At 36.9% G+C, this 24,903-nt stretch overlaps 1 protein-coding gene across 3 annotated transcripts in view; it reads right to left on the reverse strand.

The window, feature by feature from the left end:
* The window catches only part of LOC149567640 (inactive purple acid phosphatase-like protein), a 191,807-nt gene that overhangs the window by 153,148 nt on the left and 13,756 nt on the right, over positions 1 to 24,903 (reverse strand). For all 3 annotated transcript variants that reach the window (XM_089820892.1, XM_089820891.1, XM_089820890.1), the window contains exon 2: positions 17,812 to 17,903. In XM_089820892.1, the coding sequence (XP_089677018.1) occupies positions 17,812 to 17,903 (92 nt within the window). The remainder of the gene's footprint in view (positions 1 to 17,811; positions 17,904 to 24,903) is intronic.

Here is a 24,903-nt window from a genome sequence, read left to right on the forward strand (position 1 = left end):
ATCCCTTAGAGTTTTTCTTTTTATACCCTCTTTATATTTTTCATAATGCCCATTCAAACATCTCATTGTTTCCTTCCTTCTTCAAATTTTGGTCTTGATTTTTTTAGTGAGACTGGAAGAATGCATTGCCTAATAAGGGTTAAATTTTAGCCCTTTCTAGGATTAGGAATCCTAAGAGGGCAACGGATTTTGTTGTCCTTCTAGGATTTTCACTTTGTGTCTTCTCATTGTTTTATTGTCTTGATATTGGTCTTGAAGCTTACATTGACTCCTCATTGTTTGATTGCCTTTGGCTTGCAACTTATCTTGGCTCCTCTTCATTCCTTCATGCTATTTCCACCTTGATTGAGTCTGAAAATCTCTCTCCAAAGGATTTAGAATCCTAAGAGGGCTGCAGATTTTGCTGTCCCTTTAAGATTTTCAATTTTTCATCTTTTACATGCCAATTCTCATGAAACCATCCTTCCTTTTCTTCACTCTTGTTTGGCTAGTGCGCTTAGTGTTTTTCAAGAGCCATTTGAATCCTAACAAGGTGGCAGAAGTCGCCATCTTGCTAGTATTTTCCTTTCACTCTCTTCATATTTCCACTCCCATCTCATGCCTCAACCTTAGCTTCTTTTGAGCTTTACAATCACAACTTCTTCTTCCTCTTTGTTAGTGTAATTAAATATTCCTTATTAAACTTTACTTAAGTTTATTCAAGATGATGCATTTGCATATTAGTAGCCATGAAGACAAATAGGATTTTGCATTTCATTTCAACACATGGTATTGGAGAAATCCACATGGCATTGGAGAAATCCACATGAGGTAGAGTTAGTTGTTATCTCACACCTCTTTATTTGTGGAATCCACCTTTTATGTCTTGATCACATTATCACCCTCTCATTGTTGCACATGTTGCACAAATTTTGTTGTACAATAGAGGAAGATCCATCTTTGGTGGACATGTGATTACACCTAGTGTCATTGATAGGTTATCCCTTGCATCATTCCTAGTCATCATGCATTTCCTACATTGAGTACATCTACTTTGTACTCATCCAAATATCTGAATGGGCATTTTATTCATGTATTGTTGACCATTATTCAATTAATCGGTTGATCGTATCATTTTGCCTATCCCTCTTGTGCTATCAATTAAGCTTCTAGAGCTTGGCATTTCATTCTTTGCCATGGACAAAGTCTTACACTCTTCATGCATTCATTCCACTATTGATGTGAAGCGGAATTCATGAGTATCTTAGGATTAGGAATCCTACAAAGGAAACAGATTTGACCATCTCCCTAGGATTGCTTCTTGTCATGTCTCTAAATACTTTCATCTTTTATTGTTTTCCCTTTGATTTCAATCCAACTTTCTCAATCTTTCACACCCTCATGTTATTGTTTAAGACAAGGCGGACGTTTTAGGTGGCTTGGGATTTTGAATCATGGGAAGGCAAAGGATTCTACTACTCTCAAAGGATTCCTTCTTTGTTTCTCATTGACCTTTTGCCTTCAATTTTCACTATGTCACCCTCGAGGAATCAGTCATTGCCTTCGGTGGAGTTCAATGTTTTTACCTTGAATTTTCACGTCAAATTGTGGCATGAATTATTCTTTCTCTTGGTGATCAAATTGGAGGAGGCAGAAGTTTTAGTTGTTTTAGGATTATGAATCCTAAGAGGGCAGCAGATTCCACTATTACCTCTAGGATTTTTAACACATTTTCATCACCCACTTTGTCTTCAAACTCCTCCTATTTTGCCCTTGATTGAACGACCCTTGTCTAGGATTGAATTTATTTCCATTTGATCAAACTACAGCTTGAATTACTCATGTTTAAGGGGGTCAGAAATTTAGTGTCTCATAGGACTGGGAATCCTGGCCGGGAAGCAAATTCTGCCCCTCCTTGAGGATTTTTGCATTGTTTTACACTTTACATCTTGCCCCTACTTCATTTCAATTCACACCCGTTTCAGCTCATCATCATTTGCAATTGGGTTTCAAGGTGGGTTGATAATTATTTCCATCTGAATTAGCAATTTCTTGAGTCTGATTTCATGTTTGTCTTCACTTTTCTCAGTCTAATATTCAATTTCCTACTTGAGATTTGACCTCTGGACTATGCCAAATTGCCTCCCTATGGCCTTATGATTTGCATCCCTACGAGGACCTTGAAGGTGGGCCAGGATTTTGAGCTGTGGGAGAAGGTGGAAATCAGGGGAAGTCCACAAAATTCGATCCTAGGCAGCAGGTAGGTTCCACCATAACTGAGGATTTTTCCCTATATGCTTTGCTGCCCCCCTACTTAAATCATTTCTACCCTTTCAAAGCCCTCTCAAGCTCACCAAAGTGCATCCTTATCTCATTCCTGTCATGTTGATAATCGACTGATCCTAAGTTTGAAGAAGAATCCACTCTCTAGCCCAAGGACTTGACTATTTTCAAACTTGCTCTCTTTCTAACTGGGAGACTTGAAAATGTTACCAATTAAAACCAGCTAAGACTACCTAAGAGCAAAAAATCCTACCACCAAAGCCAAAAGAGGGGGTTGCCATTTGCAATGGAGCAGAAGTGTAAACGCCTCACATCAACACCTAGGTTAGAAACCCACCCTTTTCAGCCTTGATGCTGCCATTATTGTGCAAAGGGATTGTGTCGCCCCTTGAAGATACTCACCATATGTGTTTCCCTGGAGTTGAGAAGGAAATTCATGACTTTGTGGAGGCTAATTACAGTCTTCTAAGAAGAGATCAGGTGAGATCCAAAAGTATATCAACTTCCCTTATTCTCTACAAGGGATTATCTCTTTCATTAAGAGAGACGTGCACAAAGATCAAGAAACATCAAGTTGTGAGCCTATATCATGTTGCATTGCAATCCACTTTTCCTTAGGTAGTTAGACTTTAAGTTTGTACGATTTGTGCTAGAAAAGTTTTAAATTGGTTTTAAGGAGCGTTGGAAAATTTAAGGGCAATTTAGACTTTTCCGCCAAAATATTTTCTTTTTGCACTAATTTTTTTTAGGGAAACAACCATTTTGACTTTATTGCTTGTTTTGTCAAAAAGAAAAGAAAAAAATTTAAATTTAAATTAAAAATTTCACCAAATACATTGAAAAATCATAAAAAACTAAAAACGATACAGATTCCATGCATTTATTCTCTGTTCATGTGTAATGTCCCCTCTTTAGTTCGACATGACATTGATCATCGATTTTGCCTATTCCAGACTCTCGTAGGCAAATGGTGTGGAGAGAGAGTCAATTCTGCGGATCAGATGGTCATATCTTGCTCTTGAAGAAGTGTTAAGAGGTTATATTTTATTATTATGTGTTATTGGGGCCTACATGTTATAATTTTAAGTAAACAAACAAGAACACACCTATCCGGCAGGGTTCCTACAGCCACTTCCGATCCCTGACAGGAAGTGGGAGTGCATCTCCATGGACTTTATCACAGGTTTGCCCAAGGTACAAGGACGGGATTGTATTTATGTGGTGGTAGATAGATTAACAAAATATGCTCATTTCTTTCCTATCACCACTACCCACTCAGCAGCTCAGGTGGCAGAGGTTTTCTTTCGGGAGGTTTTCAAATTGCACGGATTGCCTCGGAACATTGTGAGTGACAGGGATAGCCGTTTCATGAGTCATTTTTGGCAGGAGGTATTCCGGTTATGTGGCACGGCGCTTACACCCAGCACTAGCTATCACCCACAAACCGATGGTCAGACGGAGATTGTGAACAAATGGGTGGAAGGGTATTTAAGGAATTATGTGGCAGCTCAGCAGCGAGCTTGGGTCAGATGGATATATCTCTGCGAGTATTGTTACAATACTACATATCACATCACTATACAGATGACACCCTTCATGGCACTTTACGGTTATGAAGCACCTAGTTTCTTGGATTTGTTGTTGGGCGACAGCCGAGTACCCAGTGCAGGAGAATTACTACAGGAGAGTAAGGATATAGTTGCTACTCTCAAAGATAATATTGCGAGAGCTCAGAACCAGCAGAAGCAGTATGCAGACCAGAAGAGGACTGAGCGTAGTTTTGAGGTGGATGATATGGTTTACCTCATGTTGCAGCCATACAGGCAATCTACTCTTAAGAAGAGTGGTGCAGAGGAACTCAAGCCACGCTATTACGGACCATTCAGGGTTATCAGGCGAATTGGTGAGGTGGCCTATGAGTTGGAGCTTCCGGTAGACAGCAGGGTGCACAATGTGTTTCATGTGTCCTGCCTCAAGAAGGTGTTGGGTCAGAATGTGGTGCCTTCCGCAGTATTACCTCCTTTAGACGATGAGGGAAAATTGATTTTAGTGCCAGAATCCATCCTGGAGAGCAGAGAAAAGCAGCTTCGCAAAAGAGTGATTAGAGAATACTTGGTTAAGTGGAAAGATCTACCTGTTGAGGATGCTACTTGGGAGGGGGAAGCTATTTTGCAGCACCCGGCGTTGAGATTGCTTGAGGCCAAGCAATTTCAGGAGGGGCGGACTGTAATGTCCCCTCTTTAGTTCGACATGACATTGATCATGGATTTTGCCTATTCCAGACTCTCGTAGGCAAATGGTGTGGAGAGAGAGTCAATTCTGCGGATCAGATGGTCATATCTTGCTCTTGAAGAAGTGTTAAGAGGTTATATTTTATTATTATGTGTTATTGGGGCCTACATGTTATAATTTTAAGTTGAGTTGCACTTTTTATTTTATAAAATTACTTTATGATAAAAAGTGCATTATAATGAGATTTTATAAAGGATGTTTCTAGAAGTTCTAGAAAAAGTGCATTATAATGAGATTTTATAAAGGATGTTTCTAGAAGTTCTAGAAAAAGTGCATTATAATGAGATTTTATAAAGGATGTTTCTAGAAGTTCTAGCAACTTCTTAGAAAAGTGAATAAATAGAGCGCTGGGCCTCTCATTTTGGACATGCTTGGATTTGAGATTTCTTCTACTTCTTCCATTGTGGAGCAAATTTGTAGTCTCCTGGGTCTGCAAATTATTATTTGATCTTTGGGAACGAATCACTCCCTTGGATTGGCGACTTTGAGGGTGTGAAATATCACCTGAATTGTTGCATTTGAGGAGTTGGTAATTCAGCCATCTCATTTGGACTTCATTGAGATTCAGTTATAAGGGTTTACTTTGGTTGGAATAAGGGTTTCAGTTGTGCCCTAGCATTTGTGAATTGATTAACAGGGTTTGAAGACACAGTTGTGCATTATTTTCAGACTGCCAGTCCAGGGTTTGGACCCACGTTTTTGCTCATAACTCCTAATTGGCTTGACGGATGAATTTCATATTTTAGGAGGTTATTCAGCAACCCTAGGCGCCCAGATTTATTGCTTTTGGAGTGACAAAAAACGCTGCAGTGTTTTTATCTAGCAGCCGTACCAGGCCGTACCTGTACGGCCCTGTCAGTTGGGCAGCAGCAGCAATTTTGTGAGTCGGTTTGGGGCAGATTGTGAGGTCTTCGTGTGGCATCAATTCAGCATTCATATCCGGCAAAATTGGAGCTATTCCAGGTGCACAATCTGAAGTTTTGATTGCCAAAATATTGCATGTTATGGATTAGAACAGTCAGCACTGTCATTACATAAATAGTTATTTCCGGTCATTAATAACTGTTGTAAAAGTTTCGTCATTTGCATTCCAAATCTGAACTGGGTTATTGTTCATGTCATAACATTGCATTGTCAAGAGCTTGATGTATTAGAAGTGCATAGTTGTGACAATCTCTCATTGTAATCAGTTCTATTTGCTGTCTTAAAATCAGAATTGCATTGGACTTCATATTTGAGTTTCATATTGTCATCTATCTCTTAGATTGGTAGTGTTATAATCTGGAAATTGTTGTTCATACATTATTGGCATCATATATTGAGGATTCGTTGTACAACAATTAGTAATATTGCAGCCTTATTCGGTTACATGCCAACTGTTTGACAAAATTCCTAAGTCCAGTTTGAGGGTTTCAGTGGCCTTTATAGTAAGGGTCATTACATCATGCGCTTTTACAGACCGTTTCTGCACATTTACAATCTGTGTCTGCATTTGCAATATCTTCGTGTGTGTCTATTTCTGTGCATTCATAGTAGGGGGATGAAAGGTAGGGTTTGAAAAATCAACATCGCCATTTTTAGAACCCTTTTTCAATAGGTTTCTATTGAAAAATTACAGAACTACTGCAAAGCCATCTTCAAACTTTTTCAGTACTTACAAACCATGTTGCTACATTTCACATTGCCACCATTTCAATAAAAGATTTTCTTAATGCTTTGAGATATTACTATTCAAACAACAACATTAGCAAGTTTCACTATCAGGATCTATCATCCTCTATCTAGGAACTTAGCTAAAATCTTGACAGAATTAGACTCATCACAGTGAGAAATATCCTCTCTTTTTTACTTGTTTTGTATCATCCTTTGATACCTATTCCTTAATAGTTCAAGATTTTTCATATCAACAAGATCAAACTAGCACTTAAGATATCTCCTCACTTCAATCTATTCACCCCACATTTCTTCAAACATAACTTTCATCCAATCAACACTTCAACTTCACAATTTCCATTCATCTTACCTGTATGGTGATTCTAACTAGGGCTAAAAAGAAAAAGGAAAAATGGAAATGGTGAATCCCTTTGCAAACTTTGGGGCATCTTCAAATACTGAATAAGAGGAACCAACAGAAGCACAACTTCTATGAGCCCAACAAGAACATTCACAAATTGATGAAAGAACTTTAGACATGGACAAAGAAAAGTATTCCCTTGTGCTTCCACAAGGTGTAAAGTTGCCTCCTGATTTTCATGTCACAAATCTGAAAGAATCAATTATAGTAGATGACAATGAAGAATCAAAGCAACTAAAAGGCAAGAAAGAAGCAAGTAGTCCATTGGAAACACTTACTCAACAGATCCAGACATTACAACAACTGATAAAAAGACATACAAACTGCTCCCTCTGATATATTGATGAGCATTATGCAAGGATGCTCTCTGCAATATTCCAATACGGAGTTTACTATTCCTGAGATGACAATGTAGACTATGCTGCAAGTTACCTCTCAACCATTCATAGCTGTACCTGTATGTTGTAAGTCTTCCCTTTTTATTGCTTATAGCAATGAAAAAGTAATTGTTGTTTCTGATTTAGACTTCAGCAATACACAAGGATGGTGGTGCTGTCCCTCATTACTATTCATAAATATACGCACTGGATATGCCAAAAGGTCACTGCTGAATTGAGCGATCAAATTAAGGATGAAATAGAATAAAAGAAACAATCAATGATGTGCTTGGAATGAGATCAATCCTCATTGAATATCTCACGGTATTTAATACTTGCATCCCTTGCTAGGGAATAGACATACCCATTCCTTAATCACAGCATGTTTTCATGAATAATTGTTAATTTATACAAATCAAGCCTTAATTTCTAATCACTGCCTTTGCATAATTGTGGCACATCATATGATTTAGTAAATTGCTGATTCTAATCAGTTCTTTAAGCAATTTTAAATCTCCTTCACATGGCATCAATAAGTTCACTGATTGTTTCATCCTGACTATGATAATCATAGACTTGCTGATCAAATATATTTAATCCTCCTAAAATGATGGTAATCAATGCTTTGATTATCTCCTCTTCATTTGATAAAAATTATTACATAGCAATGATAATTGATGGATGATTGTTTGGCAACGTTATCTGCTATCTCCATTATCTTCCCTTCATATGATGGGCATTATAGTGGTGATATCAATATGGATTTCTCTTTATATATTATTGATGCATATAAGATATCTTCATGAATAGCTGTTATGATATGTGTACATCAATATTATGATCTATGGGTATGTTTGGTATACAGCATAGTTCATGCTGTCTTGATGATGATCAATATAGGATGCCATCTTATGGACACGTTGGGTTATGGATTGACTGTTTATTATGCTGATCAAATTGGCTCAATGTAATGGATGGTAAAGTCACAATTTACATTTTGATAAGATGGGTGTCCAAAAAGGCTGTCATACTCAACAGCATGTGAGCTCAATGCCTAGATCATAATTTAGTGTCACGCAGGATAAGATATTTGATATCTGAACCTTTGATCATATAACTTGATCACAAACCATTTAAATAAGGTCTTACTTTATGTGCTTTACTTAGGAACTCAATAGGAAAATCATAAAGTCTTATCAGTAAGACAATTTCTCTTGACCTACTTTAGCTTCTAAACGTTTTGTAGAAATTGTCAATCTCTATTTACTGTCTTAAGGTGTTCAAGGTTTGTCACACCTTGACCAACATATGTGTGTCATCGTGATCTTGTTAATAGTTTAATGATGGGGAGATCAGAATAAAGCACTAGGGCATTAATGATTTCACCATAGAGGTGCATGTTTGACATTAAGACATATAATTTGCAAAGTGGAAACTCAAAGGCAAGTGTAATGTCCCCAATTAGGTTTGGGCATAAAATTTCACAACTAGGTCATTTATTGTTATAAGATTCTCAATAATTTATATTTATAAGTATGAAGTATATAACCTTTCAACATATTTACTATTTGATCCATCAATTCAAGGGTATAACTGTTATTATCCAAGTTGCCTAGATACCATCTCAGGACACCCTCAAAGTTTACAGGTCCAAATCTGATTCATGAAAATTTACAGAACGCTGACCTCTACCCTCTATTGGGATACAATCCAAAGATTGGATTTATACAAGCTCCTCCTTCATAACATCATACACTTTTACCAGAAATCAAATAATAGTAACATTAGGATAATCATATTTACTAATTATGTGTAGTAATACTACAAGGAATATCCCTTAAAAGGTCATTCTTATATTTTCTATACAAGTTTAATTATATTTCCATATTCACCGCTTATAAGTATACACATTTATGATTATAATTCTACCAATAATAATACTTAAGAATATTCTATTTATGCTCTTATAAATATTATTTAAATGTGTCATAGTACCCTTGGTATGGGTGTGGGTGGTATGCTTGATTAGGCTGATAGTAATCCCTATGCTTTTCCTCACCAAATTGCATGGCCAACGTGCCTTTACTAACCACGGTCAGGTAATTACTTGTAATCATACCAAGCTATTCACTCCTTTTTATATTGTTTAAATATGACATTTTTGGTGAAGTGGAATCTTCCTTTATTTATATATTCTGCTTTTTATATTCACTGCGCTATGTATTTATTAATTCCTGATCAATGTCCTTAGCTATTCTCTGACCTAGCTTATATATTGCCTCTGGAAGTTAAATAGAGACTCACATCATATCATGAGGTGGAGTAACTGGTTAGCTACCTCGTTGGAGAATGGTAATAACGTGCATTTAAGAGTTTAGTTATTAGCAAATTAATAATATTGATTATTATTATTATAATCAATTTAGCTAATTTTAGAGATTATTTATTATTTATTGATCATGTATATCAAACATACAGTATTATTTGTTTGTACAAGGCTAATATGTTAAATTTATTTCTAAATGTAATTTGTCTTTGCTTATGTTTACTGATAAATACCATTAATTAATTATTATTCAAAGTAATAAGCAATTAGTTATTCCATATCTATAAGTGCTTATTACAAATCGAGATATCAATTAATATTTAAGATTTATTGTAGAAGGGATATTAGTAATTACAGCAAACCACAATGAAATATAAGGGCCAATGAACTAAACTCCCAGGTGGGTAAAAGTGATAACCTTCATCAAGCCCCCCTATGTGGAAGATACAAAACTTTGAAAGAAAATCCTTGATGATGTTAATAACCATAACTTAAGTTTTACTAAGATTAACTACAGGTTAATGAAAGTCTCAACACTCAAAAAGGTTATCAAGCTGTCCATGTAATTTTTTGAAAGAGTAGGAGAGGAGAAACAAGCTGTCAATGAAGATCAATACAGCAACCTAAAGAACCAATGTTAATGGCATCGCCAATCATCATCAATATAATTATGTTGATTAATGAAGTCCTTACACTTCTACCTAAAGAACCACTTATTTTATTATAATATAGCTTGAAGATGTGTACAAACAAAACAAAATTCAAGGTTATATTTAAGTATAGCTCAACAAAAAGCGGATAAGTTTCCATACCAAAAATTATGTATGTATCAATAGCATAAAGTTATTCATTTTATGGAAAAATCTTTTGAGAGAAACGAAACTTGCATGCAACCTATAAGCATACTAACACGGGGACGCATCCCCCCCGCCCCCTTTCCCCATGCACCGGGCACTTCGATGCACCAAGGACTTGGGGACTTTGTTCCCTCATCCCAAGCAGCACAACCACGTTCCACCACCTCCGCTGAGGATGGGAGGATGTCTTGGTGTCAACTATTTTCTGATTTGACTATTTATGTCCAATGTTTGAGGTTCCAATTTAATGCAATGTTCAAGTATTTACTCTTTTACATCTTTATATCTTATATTGCAATACATCTTATCATAATTGGCATTTTAAGTACCATATGTATTGTATATCCAACCCCCTCGGTCCCCCGTTGTCGTCCCCCTATGGTCCGCAAATTAAAGCCCCTATGTCCCCCGGTCCCCATGTCCCCTAGGGTGGTGTAACTATGCCTATAAGAAAAAGATTTAATAAGAATCAAATTTATGAACAAATATCGACTATCTCTACTAGCACTGCTTCACTTACAACTTTTTTAATGAAGATTTTCCATCAGATGCAACTGAATTCTCAAAGTGTACCAATGTCCACAACTTATCAAATGGTGCATGAAAGGATTCAAACCAACCAATATACACTTTTCAACTCTATTTCACATAAGTGAGGATCAAATTACACACGTGTATATACTAACAACCACCAAATATAACCTCAGATTGTATATTTACACATGCTTGTAGACATAGCTATAAATTATAAATTGTTAAAAATATCACAAACTGCCTTTTCAAAACAATTATGTGCCACTAACATCAATCAAAAAAGATCATAAATAAAAGTCTCAAATAGTGTTGTCCAAGGTATACATTAGCATCAGAGTGTTAAATAGAAGGACCAACTCTATCATAAATCACCCTAAAGAAGTCAACACATGGGCAAACAATATTGATAAATTATGTGCTCGGCTAAACAAAACAAAACCGAGATTCCATCAACAACTAGCTGGTCTGCCCCAGCTGCCTCCTTCATCCTTAATCTTTAAGCTCTCCACCAAAGAGGATAACCCATATTTAATCTTTGATTGACCCCTTCCTATGAAACATATAGTTAATTAGCAAATTGATCAAGTCCACAAGCCTAAAGGAAAATTCTCTGCACACGCCCAAAATTGATGAATAAGCATATCACAACTAGAATGTCCATTAGACTAATTAGTAGAGGGCAGATGGTTGAACTATTATCTGAATTTTCATAAGTCAACAGTATGGATAGGGACCTTAGTTAAAGGTTTATTTACCTTTACAGGGGCTTTGTGAGCCATGTAGAGGAGTTTGGAACAGTTTTCTTTACTTTAGGAGGGATCTCTACTTTTTAGGGATTTATTGGGAGTTGACCGGAATGCATAAAAGGACCTCTACGATTATTCTGGAGACTTTGGTTGCAGTTCCTACTTTTTAGGGAGGATCACTATTATCTAGGAGGAATTGTCAGTTGGCCAACTGGACTCGAGCATCATCCATGATCAAGTGGTGCAGTCAAATTCCAGTTTTGAGTCTGCATGAGCAATTTACAAATAAATTGCGAAATACTTAAATACTTCTTAAGTTGGAATTAGATTAATTAATAATAAAGTGAGCTGTTATGATCACTTTATAAGTTTATATCAAATAAGTAATAATAAGACCTTGGCACATTTCCCAATGACTGAAGGTTGTAAGTTGTTTTTTAAAAAGGGGGTCCAATGTTATTAATGAATGATTATACCTGAGAAGTTCGAACCAAGGGGGTGGCATATATTTTATAAAAAGTCAGTAAAAAATAAAATAAGAAACCCTAAAGAAATTCGGACTAGATGGTAAGAAGAATGGAAAAGAAGAGATTAGGGTTTCATTTTGGGCATTCTATAAGGTTATTTTCAATTGCTTCTGTGAGTTGGAGAACTGAGTCTAACAGCAGCATCAGGTCTGATTCTTTGAGGATGAAAACCGTTGAAGAAAGAGTAAAATGGATGAAACCCCAATTTACAACTAAGGAAGAGCTCTATAGGGTCTTCATTTGGGCAATCGTAGAGCATTTCTAGAATTGTATTTGCAAATCAGATTGAGAACAGTGAATATCAATTATTGTAGTTGCAGATCAGAGGTGAATCCAGTAGAATTAAGGTACTGCAGGCAACCCTCCTTACCTGTACTTCTCCAAGCAGATGATTGATGTCATATATAGTGGAGCACATTGTTCTTACAAGTTTGATCAGGACTAAATACAGATCAAGTGTAGTTTGGTGATTGAAAAATGAATTCAGATGTCTCGTAAGCCTCCACAGCTAGCTGTACATCATTACCATAGCTCACCTACCTCTCACTTGGACGTTGGAATAGGGATTTTGCAGCTGACATCTTCAGAATTCTTTAAAAATGTGATATCCAGCAGTAGTTCCAGCTTAGCAGTGATTATCAGATCTGTTATTCGCCATTTATCATTCCCATTTTGCTGATTGGCTCATACTGCACCATAGAGCCCTGGTACAGATTGCTAGCTGTTGTTTAATCATAATACAATCAGATTTTGCTGTCCAATTTTAAGTTGTTTGTTGTGGTAAGCATTGTATTTGAAAATCACAAAAAACCAGAAACCAAGAAAAAAAATCATATATTGCAAAAAGACCACAAAAATAGACTTCATTCACCATACACTGGCCCAAGCCAAGATTGCAGGCAAACTTCACTTAATTGCCATAGAAATCGGGTTGAGAATCCTTCAAAATGCACCCTTATGGCTTGGCTTCCTAGAGCACCATAAAAAAAATGATACCACTCCAGAGGTTGAGTGAAGTTTCTAATTATTAGACTCTGAACCTCGAAATTCCTCTTCTAGAAGTTCAAAAAGAAGCAACGGAAAGGGTGGTGAAACCCAAACCCCAAAAGTATATGGCAGGGCAAGGAAATTTTATCTCCAAATCAGGAGGAAATAATAAAATGGTGGATTAGCAAAAAGAAGAAAGAAGAGGAACTCAAGCACGCAAATCCAAAGAGGAAAAGCAGGAGGCGAGAAAAGAAGGAGAATATTTAAACTATGTGGATGGAGTATTAAGGAAAAAGTGTTGCTAATGATGGAGCCCAAATTTCCAGAATTAAGGACTCCATTTATATCCCTTTTTCACCCATCTTTATATCATATTTCATCTTTTTATCATTGACATGCTGACTAAACTAAAACCTGGAAGACCATTTTGCTAGTAAGAGATTTGATCTGGATGATGAATAAAGCATACTTTTCAGCTTGTCCATTAATGAGGTTTCACAGAATTTAAGCAAAGCCCACAATATAATCCCAGCTGTAGTACTTCACTCCCAGCCAAACTTCTGAAATTATTGTCTCGAAGGACATGCAAGAGTAGACAAATGATCTACAGAAGAGTCACTGAATTACTTGTTCCTTGGTATTTGTGAATGTTTCACAGCCTGATGATAACTTTGAATGCTGGGATATATGGAATGGTCAAAACTTGAGTCAGCAATCACATATAATGAGGAGCTCTGCCAGTCTTCAAAGCAATCAAGCCTTCTTCCAAGAATACACAGTATGGTGACGGTGGTCAGATATTAGTATCATCATCAGCAAAATACGTATGCTCTGAGTCACGAGAAATAAAGGTGATGTCAAATGAATTAAGGATTGAAATTATATTACTGTCACCATTGCTGACTCATTTCCATATCAAAGCTACCTATGAGGAACGCAGGTGTAACTTATTAGAAAGATAAATTCGATGAACACAAAAATGAATACTTGGAGTGACAGAAGCAACTGGAATCTGTAGGTTAATGGTGGATATCCAACCCATATGCCCAGATAGAAGTTTGCATCGCTTGTGGAAGACATTGACACCAAGTGTAATATGCCGCATCTTGATGTCTGTGTGCGTTGGAGACATAGGAGTTATCTGACGTTTTTGAAAAGTCAATGAACATGATGTGGCACAATCCTTATGCACGATAAAGATGAGCTGAATAAGGCTACGCAATCAAATGCTATACCAAGACAAGGGTTGAAAGTAATGGCATAAAACATCCTTGGTGCCGTTTGGATTGAAGATAAAGCCACTGAAAAAGAAGCCGCTATGTATGAGGAGCCATCGTAAAATTTGGAAGTGGTGAGTTGGCACATGTCTGCCTGATATAGGAACAGCGATCAGTTTAAAAGATATTACCAGGTGTCATCAGTTTGCCGAGCAAATAAAACCATGAAGACTTTTGAAGGAGCTAGGAATATTATAAAATAAGAATAACAATATCCCCATTATTAATTAAAATTTGAAATGGTGAGATTAAGGACGATGTTTTTATTTGTCAAAAAGAAATGACTCTATGACAAGTCATGTGCTTTTATAATGTAAAATATAAAAGGGCAATATCATTCGGCAAGAAAAACAATTCAATATGCGGAAGAACATTCAGATTCTAGAAGAAGCATTTTATATTACTTGTACGAAGGGATAAGGAGCAATAATATGACTTTGTAATACTAATCCTATTATTTTATTTTTATAATAAAATAAAAAGTCTTTTTGTTTATTTTTAAATGGCATGGAGATTTAAACTGCAAATGAATTGTCCCTTGTAATTATTTTTTGGAATTTTGTATACAATTTAAATGTCAAATAAGTGGACACAATCATTCAGCATTTAAATTTGATCATCACAGATATTGTGAAATATTCAATTGTTTCCACATATGTGTCCCGTTTGTCTCCTTACCAAAGGAGTTAAAGTCCAATTTGGACTAATTTAAGATTGCATAAATATTTGATCTGTCACATCTTGATTATTTAATTGTTGGCAGTATAAGTGCATAAGAACTTTATGAAGTTGTACGTGAAAATTCACTAAAGTTGACTCTATTGCTCGAATGAGCAGAGGCACTGGTCTTTTTATTATTGAAGTCGGAAAATCTATAACTTCCTTCCTACAAGCATCAAATTAATTATTATTCAATTTAACAAAACATTCAACCATTATCCAATATTCAGTTTCATTTTGATCGAGTTCAAGGACCTTGCCAACCGAAGAACTCCAAAGCTTAAATTCGTTGTAGAAAAGCCTTGAACCAGACAATCAGTGTTTGAGAAGAAAGTCTACCCGCCTTGGTTTTGTAGAGCCAAAAGTGCAATGGATTTGGATCGCATCGATCAATCCCGTTAAGTTGGCCTTAACCAGTTGGATATCCCAACATTGACTAGGCAAGACTCATAGGATTCCAATTTGCGGTTTTGGGAACCAACATCTAACACGCCAAATTGAGGTGGGAAATAAGATGAATGGAAGGCAATGTTCAATACCCTAGACTTGCCCAATCAAACCTGCTTGAAAGTTTCAAGAAGATAATATATACTTTGGAAAAGAAGATGGTGTTAAAGTTTGACGCCAACAGTTTTCCCTATCTCAATTCTTGTGCAACCATAGATTAGTGACCATCCAAAATTTACCCACGTGTACCCTAGCTTGGCAGACTGGCAAATTTATATGATATGATATGATAGATTTTAATGACATTCACGAGACTAAAGTAGCCTATGGGACCCACACAATCACCCCCCAATGTAGGAGCGAAACTAATCTGACTGCATAGTTATGGTTAACTTGTCTCTACTTCGCCGAATTTTGATCATCAGGGCGGTTCTCTCCACTTGATCCTCGAATAAGTAGTTCAAGTCCTTGTTATGTAATATCGTTGTATAACTAGATCTGATGTCACTGTATGTCAGGTAATCTTTGATAAAGTGTTGCTCCGTCTCTACCGCCCCCATATTATAGAATAAATGTGTTTTATCTACCCGCTCTTCCTTTGGAACTTGCCATCTACCAATTTCACATCGCAATTGGTGTGAACTAGTTCTGAGTTGCGCTATCAACATTTTTGCTCTCCAATTAATAGGTGCTCTTACATAGGCCTTTTCCTCATGACTAGAAGTGAGGTTAAATTCTTTAATGTAATAAGACTTTTTCCGCACCATGTGCCTTCTCCATAGAATATTGCAAAAAAATTCCATGACAAACTTCTTTATTTCTTTAATATCATCCAAGCAAGTATGGATTTGATATCCCATTCTTGCATGTATTTGTCATTTTGCTTCATCCATGTGCTTTTCTGCCTAACATGTTTTTCATCTATGACTAGCTTAGGCCAGCAATATATTTCCATGCATTGGATTTTCTTTACATAGCTTAGCATCCAAACCAATGCGATGGCTTCTAACAGAAAAGAACCCACCTCAGCCGATAAGATCTCATACAGTACCATGGTCCTGACTTTAAGATTGCATGTGATGAAGTGCTTTTTAATTCTTTCTACCTGTCGCTATTTCTGTTCGGACATAATGTTGCCCCAAACTCCACATCCATAAAGAATAACCGGAGTGACCAGCAGACTACAAAGAGTTTTCATGGTCGTCTTATCCCATAATTCTGCATTTGTACACCTGTTTTGAAGAGAATATAACGCCTTCCAGCCCCCTTGAATCCTTTTTGATCTGCACGTATCCCAATTGAGTTTGTTATGAAAATCTATGCCCAAGTATTGTACTCTTCCACAATCTCCAAAGGGTTATCCTCAAACAAGAACTCGTCCTATATACCCCTATTCTTTTTTAGCGAGAAGATCATAACTTTGGTTTTGCTAGTGTTCACTTGCATTCCCACCTCATGGCAAAAACTTTCTAAAGCTTTCAAGGGCTCTTTCAAACCTTTAGCTGTTCTAGCAAGTGTGATGAGATCATCTACATATAAGAGCAATCTTATCACAAAGTGAGCCAGCTATACCCCCTCACCATTTGTCTTGTTTATCCATTCTTCTAGCTTGTCAATATAGAGCCCAAATAGTGTTGGAGATAGCGGACACCCTTGTTTGACCCTGATGTTGCTGCCAAAATCTTTTGATAGCCCTTCCATCGTTCTGATTGAGTTTACTCATCAGCTTGGACATGAGGTCATACCCAAGTGGTATAAAATTTAAAGAATACAAGATAAAATGGAGAATAATGGCTTGGTCTTTACGATAGTGGGGGAGTATCAGATGCTAAAGTGCCACCCAGTTTCATCATTACCTAAAAAGCGACCTTACAATTTCCGGATCACTAGATTAGGAAATCGTTATTTGTTTCCTAATAAACAATGAGAAAAGCAAGATCGGAAAAGGATCTTGGAGTGTCTGGGATTGGGTTAGGAGGATCTTATTAATAACTCCTTTTCTCTTCTCATAATCAAATACAAAAGAGTTCAAAAATAGCCAACATTATGAAATATATTTCTATTAATGCACAAAGTATGCCAACATTGTATGCATAAAGTAGTGAAAATTATTCGCCAACTACAATTCACAACATATTAACCCATAAATTATCAACTTTCCTATTATTACCCTAAACTACCCTGTCTTCTACATCACAAATTAATATGTCAAGAATGTAGCAGGGTAAGTGTCAGATACAAAATGAGAATAGTGTCACTTTCAGTTGTTTCTTCAGATGAGTTTTCATTCTATGCACAATGATTCATCACAACTTTGAAAGATATCATGATATTATTATATAAGTCTAAAGCTTCAGTCAGAATTGTATAGTAGTATAGATGTACCTCGTTTGGGAGGAGTATCTCGAGATGGAGGTACACAATTTCTTAGAGTGCGTCGAGGAGGGAATTCTTCTTGATCAGAAACTTTTCGAGGTCTGCAAAGGAAATACAATATGATTAACACAAAATCCAAAGATATTTTTTCGTAGCAGTGAAATTTCAAAATATGTACAACTATTGTCTAAACTATAACCTTTGTCCTTATTTTTATTTGGGATCTGCCAACATTCTATCACACCTACAGAAATCTTGAGAATAATTATATTAGATGAATTACAGCACCACAAAAGATAAACTCACTCACAGTTTTTTTTATTAAGACTTAGCTACTTTAATCTCATCTTGTAGGATTATGCTGGATTTCTACAACTCCGATGCTTTATCTTCATCCATAAGGATCAAGATAATTCAAACCCCGTCATCATGCAACCAGAAACAGTGAGCAGCAGGGCTCCAATGGAGTCTTTCTTGAGTGTTGACAAAACTATCCTTTACATGAACAACAATTACAAAACCACCAATTTTCACAGGAATCAATTGCAAAACATCCAATTTAAGCAATGCCTAAAGCATCAAAGAAGAAACCTCCTATCGACACTGGCAGCAGTTTCACACAGTTAAGACAAATGAATAACTGCCACAGCCTGAAGAAAGTTAGTTCACCCCCACAAAGCTGCACAAGTGAAGTAATAGCAGAAGATTGATTTATCTCCGTTCCTAAGATTATTGGGAGTCCTTTAGTGCATAGTGGATTCCAGCTGGGCATTAGACGAAGAGGAGTAGATGATATAACATCCCCTTTTTTTAACAAACTAATATTGTTTTATTATAGCCAGACTATAATTACCTATTATACTATTGTTGACAATTGAAGGTGATTCCAAAAACCTTTTCATTGATGTTTTGCCCGGTAAAATAATTAATGGGTTCAACATTTATTAATATTGGAAAACTTGATGGCTGATTTAGATAGTATTTTTTTAACAGATATTTCTAAGTTTATTTCTGCTTCAGTTTAATTTATTATTTTTTCAACAGATGCTAAAGAGGTTTTGATGTGCTCAGATAGAAAAAGGAATGGAGAAGTTGCCACGTCAACGGCTCAACCATGGTTGAAACAGTTTTCCTTGCACAAGTTTATTATTAGAGTGAAACACTAAATTAACTAATTATACAATCTGTTGTTGCAGTAAACAAAGAGTAAAATATTCAAGTAAGAGGATGGGACTGATAAATTAGAAGTATTGAAACATTATATTATGACAGAAAGGTTAATGATAAGGGTCTCTCTCTTCAATTCAAAATGATTTGATGGAGAAGTTGGAAGGACAATTTAAAAATTAGAAATGAGGATATTCAACAAAGGCAGGTGACATTTTATGGCAAGTACTTAATCCTATAAGTTGGTGCATCCATTGCATTGATAACAAAATTAGTTTCCATCGGAATTCATATTATGTTATTTTGTATGGACGTGTGATTGATTTTAGGAATAAAATACTTAAAACACTTATTGAAATTAATGTATCATTACAATTATAGGCGTACCAAGGTTGTTTATTTCAAAAACACAAATACCAATTGAAAATGATTAGAACCAAAGATGGCATACGTGCTGAGTCAGCCACTGCTAGCCAAGCTAAACACAACAAGTTTTCCCGCCAACAAATCCAACTACTCCTGTTTGTAAAATAGGCTGAAATGTAAAAATAAGTGCATAAAATCGAAACTCCTCTAATTTTCACTCAGCAAGCTAGTAAAAATGTCCCCAACATCGAACAAACTATTAAAAATGTTTTTCATCAAGAAGGGAATGAAAGGAAAATTATAGGAACTACCAATAAGAACTAATCAATGAACAATAGTTTGAAGTATGATATTAGTAATTACTATTAAAGTTGAGAAGCCAGGATAACCAAGAGCAAGCACAGTAAATCCAAGAAGGAGAGACAACAATTGTAAGGGGGGAAAAAAAAGAAAAAAAACCAATAATATGCAGTTGGCATAAAACCTAGAGAATATAAAGTGTGTGTGCGTGTGCATGTGTGTGTGCGTGTGTGCGTGTGTGAGTGTGAGTGTGAGTGTGTGTGTGTGTGTGAGAGAGAGAAAGAGAGAAAGCTTAGCATCTAAGCAAAGAAATACTTCATGAGAAGAAATGAAGGCAGCACCTCAAATATATAGAGGTGAGAGAGGACTTGCAAATGTAACTCTCAAGTCTTAGGATGCCATCTATCATCCTATGTGAGTGGAAAATATCACAATCCTCATAAGGATGAATCTACACATAAGCTCACATATTCTGCATATAAGTTATAAATAAATGACTTGCATGTGACAACAAAAATAAGACAAATGACATGTAGGGATTCCTTACTAGTATTCATAAAAATAACTAAGTAGAAAGAAATTAACTTTCCAAAAGTAAATATTAATTCCTAACAGAGAAGAAGGAAAGAGATTTTTTGGTGAATTTTGAAGGCAGATTTAAAGCATGGGTCAGCTTCTGTTTTCAATTTTTTCATCATTTGAAACATTTAACTATATTTTGGGTGTAAAAGTTTGCACCTAGGCTTTCAAAAAATCACCAAATGCTAAAATTAAATAGTATTTATGCATTTGAATTCCAAAACTAAGATTCATCACTATTTTTTGTTGTTTTTTCTGTTTTTAGCATGACCAGCATTTTTTAATATTAATTATTTTAATTTATATAAAAATGTTTCGAATATTTAGATTTTTTTTTTTTTAATAAGACTAATTCATATTGATTTAAACCAATTCTAGACTGATTTTCGGTGATTTGTGTACAATCTAGATTTGCTTCTATATCAAAAATTTAATGATGTACTTTTACTGTGTAGTTGTCAGTTATTACATCATCTAATGGCAAATACAGATGCCTCACTTGGATTCTCCGGGTTTCCAATGTATGCTTCTTTGTGATTTATGTTTTGCTTGATGCTATTGATATCAAGTTCTAGATGATGCACCTTATGGTTCTTACATTACTTTCATTGCAATGTCGCTTATGTACTTACTTTTCATGATGATGCTGTATGCCTTGAGATAGATCTTAAATGTGATCCATATTTTAGCATGATTAAACCTTTAGATTTATTTCTATGCTCTCGAGTGAGCACTGCTTGATTTATGGGGATCTAATGCTCTCTAGTATGGAGGTTTCATCATTTTCATGCTTCTTTTATGCTTTTTAGAAGTGTTGTCACCTTGATGTTGTATGGAGATGAATTCTCTCGTACGACTTAGCATTTCGTCATACGAGACATGCATTCTCTTGTATGGCATAGCATAGTCTCATACAAGATTCCGATTGTCTCGTACGACCCTAAAAAGGGAATCGTCAAGCTTGTGGAGAATGCTTGTATAGAAGCCAATCCTGTCTCGTACAAGCCTCCAGGCTATTTTGTCATGTGACAAACAATGGACATCTACACTCACCTTCTAGGAATTCAAATTGAGGTTTTGGATACCCTTTTGGGTCGGTCCCACACCTTCCTAGGTCAAAACAGATCGGATTGGGGGAGTGTATTTTGGGAAATTACCCTTGGGGCTTCCATCATGGTAATCAGAATATAACATGTATGATTAATCATCTAGGAACTTTTACTTTGGGATTAAAATGAATACCATAATGAATGTTAGTTTATAATTTGGAATGAACAAAGTATGCTTAACTCATATAGTTGGTAATGAACGCGTTGGTAAGTAGCAACACTTGGGGACCTTTGGTGTTTGGTTTTAGACTTCCATTGTGATCTTTGTATGAATGTTTTCTTTTTGCATGTTAATCCTTAAAAAAAAAAATTAGCCTCTGTTTATCCTTGTTTCCAAGGATCTCTAGGCAGAGTAGTACATCTGATATTAGACCCCATGTCTCAACATTGGGATCTGTGTGTTATGCTCCCACTATGATATTGGATATTGAGTTTCACATGCATTGATATTTTACTCAATGGTTTGTGGCTTGATATTTCTTGTACACTTTCGTAAGGTCTTGACTCTTGTCTTGTTTTGACTTGATGGATGCCTCCTGCACATGGACAGAGTGGTCAAAGGAATACCCAATAGAATAACCTAAGGGAAAAACAGAATGAAGAGCACCACAAGGTAGAACAATAAGAATGAGAGATACAAGGAGAGAATGAAGGTGGAGTGGAAGCCTTGGTACCTCTGCTTCAAGAGCTTATAGCTCGGTTGGGACCTCGAGTTGAGGGCTCTCAACATGGTGGTTCACAAATAGAGGGATCACGGGGTGGAGACTCCAACAAGTCAGAAGGTGGGGAAGAGAGAGAGGAGCGTGTGCACGTGCGTGAGCATTCTTCTTGCACACCACCTGGCAATAAAGGATATCACAAGAGAGGCAGAGACCATGATGATGAGGATGCATCCGAATAGACATGATAAGAGACCTCCAGTGGTCAAATTCTCCATACTTTGATCGTAATGGAGGCGGTATTAAGGTCGAAACATGGTTGTTGGATTTGGGGCGTTGCTTCGCTATGCATCCTTATGTGAGCAACCTGAGAGCCCATTGTGCAATGATGCACCTAAGAGACCATGCATCCATTTGGTAGAACATTGCGAAGGAGAAGCTCTAAATTAGCTTGGCAAATCTCACATGGCAGATCTTTGAGGAGGGGTTCCTATCTCCTCAGTTCAGCGAGGCACAAGCTGATGAGTTCCATGAGATCAGACAAGGAAACATGTCAGTGGAACAGTATAAGATGAGAGTCTTCAAGTTGAGGCAGTACTCGAGCTATAACCATGATGAGGTATATTCCTCACTCAGCACTTCATTTGGGGTCTTAAGGAGGAGAAGTTCACATGCATCAACTAAGGATACTTGCCTTAGCTGCTGAGAAGGCAAGGATTGTCGAGAGCAAAGTAACCAGAGGTTGTAGTAGTAGAGTGGGTACATAGAGTCATAGTGCATGACATACAAGGTCGCTTGCACCTCCTTCACAAACACAGTCCTTAGAACAGGCTTGTACCTAGTCAACACCTTTCAAGAGGTGGACACCCTTGTTTTAGCAGGCAACGCTACTCCTAGAATCAAAAGAGTGGTCAAGGCTCATGTACCACATGTTGGAAGGGGTGTGACCACTAGCAAGAAAGGCAATCACAACAAAGTTGCCTAGGCCAGAGGAGTTAGAAGATTTCTAGCAGGAGGAGCTTCTAGTAGTCTAGTGCTCCTCAAGGGACGTGGTTACGGATATAACACTAGGACATGCTTCTCTTGTGGCCAGTTTAGTCATAAGTCAACAGGATGTCCTCAGAAGATGTCATCAGGGCCGAGCAAAAGTCCAACCATGTTAGAGTATACTGTAGGGAATATTGGTAGATCTCATAGAATGTTTGCAGTTGTTGAAAATCGTCAAGCTAAGCATCAAGGTATTGTAATCGAGACTACAGGTACGTTACATAGTTTCTCTACCACTGTACTATTTGATTTCGATGCTTCAAATTATTTTATTTTATCATCTCTTGTTTAGTGATGTGGCCTAGTGGTAGCATAGCAAGTAGATAGGTGGTAGGTTGAGTTAGCCACAAGATCTAGAGTGACCGTGGATTCTTTATTCAGCAGTTGTTGGTGGACTTGGGCACCTTCACCACCACAGTTGATCTTCATATCCTACCCTTAGGTTCTTGTGGCATCATGTTGGGTATGGATTTGTTAGCTTCCCATCAAGCGAGTAATAATTGTCGATGTAAGTTGGCACAGTGTGTCACTGGTGGGCATGTTGAGCTTGTAGGGGTCCAAAGACAAGCATCACTTTAGATAATCTCAGCTAAGCAGCTGAAGTGTAGTGTTCAACATGGATGTCAGAAGTTTGCAGTCTCTATTAGTGACCTCAAGGACGTTAAGAATCAAGAGGTGTTGCTCGACAATTACCCACTCCTCTACAAGTATGAGGATGTGTTTCTTGATGAAATACCTCAAATGCCACCACAACTTGACATTGATATTCATATTGATCTAATTTTGGGAGCAGAGCCTATTTCTCAGGCACCTTACCGCATGAAGTCACCCAAGAGTTGAGTGAGCTTAGATTGCGGCTTGAGGAATTGTTGGCCAAGGGCCATATTCATCCTAGTGTGTCCTCGTGGGGTGCACCAATCATCTTCATAAAGAAGGATAGATCATTGTGTTTATGCATTAACTACTTGTAGTTGAATAAGGTGAAGGGAAGAACAAATATCCCTTGTTGAGAGGATTGATGACTTGTTTGATTGGATGAAGGGAGTGAGAGTGCTCTTGAAGATTGCTTTTAAGTCAGGATACCATCACCTTCGGATCCATGAGGTTGATATTCATTGAACAACTTTTCATACACGTTAAAGGCATTATGAGTTCACGGTTGTACCCTTTGGTTGATCAATGCAACATTGTTGTTCATGAGTTTGATGAACAGGGTGTTCCACATATACCTCAACTAATTTTTCCTTGTATTTTTTGATGACATACTGATTTATTCCAAGACTATAGAGGAGCATGAGGTCCATTTGCACTAGGTATCACAATGCTCACGTGACAATCAATTGTATGGCAAATTGGGCAAGTGAGTTCTTCCAATCAAAGGTGAGGTATTTGGGGCACATATCATTACGAGTGATGGTATTGCAATAGATCTTGCTAAGATCCTAGCTATCATGGATTGGTCGGGACCTACTAATATTCCCGAGTTTTGTAGCTTCATGGGATTGACAAGTTATTACAGTCAATTCGTGAAGGATTTCTTGTGTGTGGCTCATCCCATCACTCCTCTTCAATGGAAAGAGAAGTAATTGTGGAATGAACAATGTGAGTCAGCATTGAGGCTCTTAAGGAGCAATTGACCAATGCATCTATCCTTGCAGTGCCTAATTTTGTAGGTGATTATGGTATGCACAAATGCGCCATTAGAGGGTGTGGGGGCAATGTTGGAGGATGGTCGAGTGATTGCATATGAGTCTAGAAAGCTCAAGGACCATGAGCTGAACTGACTCACTCATGGTTTGGAGTTAGCGGCAGTTGTGCACGCGCTTATGCACTGGAAATATTTCCTTTTGGGACACAGGTTTGAGCTGCACAGA

The sequence above is a fragment of the Cupressus sempervirens genome, chromosome 3 (assembly GCF_028749045.1).
Source record: "Cupressus sempervirens isolate cs-2001-9-10 chromosome 3, ASM2874904v1, whole genome shotgun sequence".
NCBI classification, from domain to species: domain Eukaryota; kingdom Viridiplantae; phylum Streptophyta; class Pinopsida; order Cupressales; family Cupressaceae; genus Cupressus; species Cupressus sempervirens.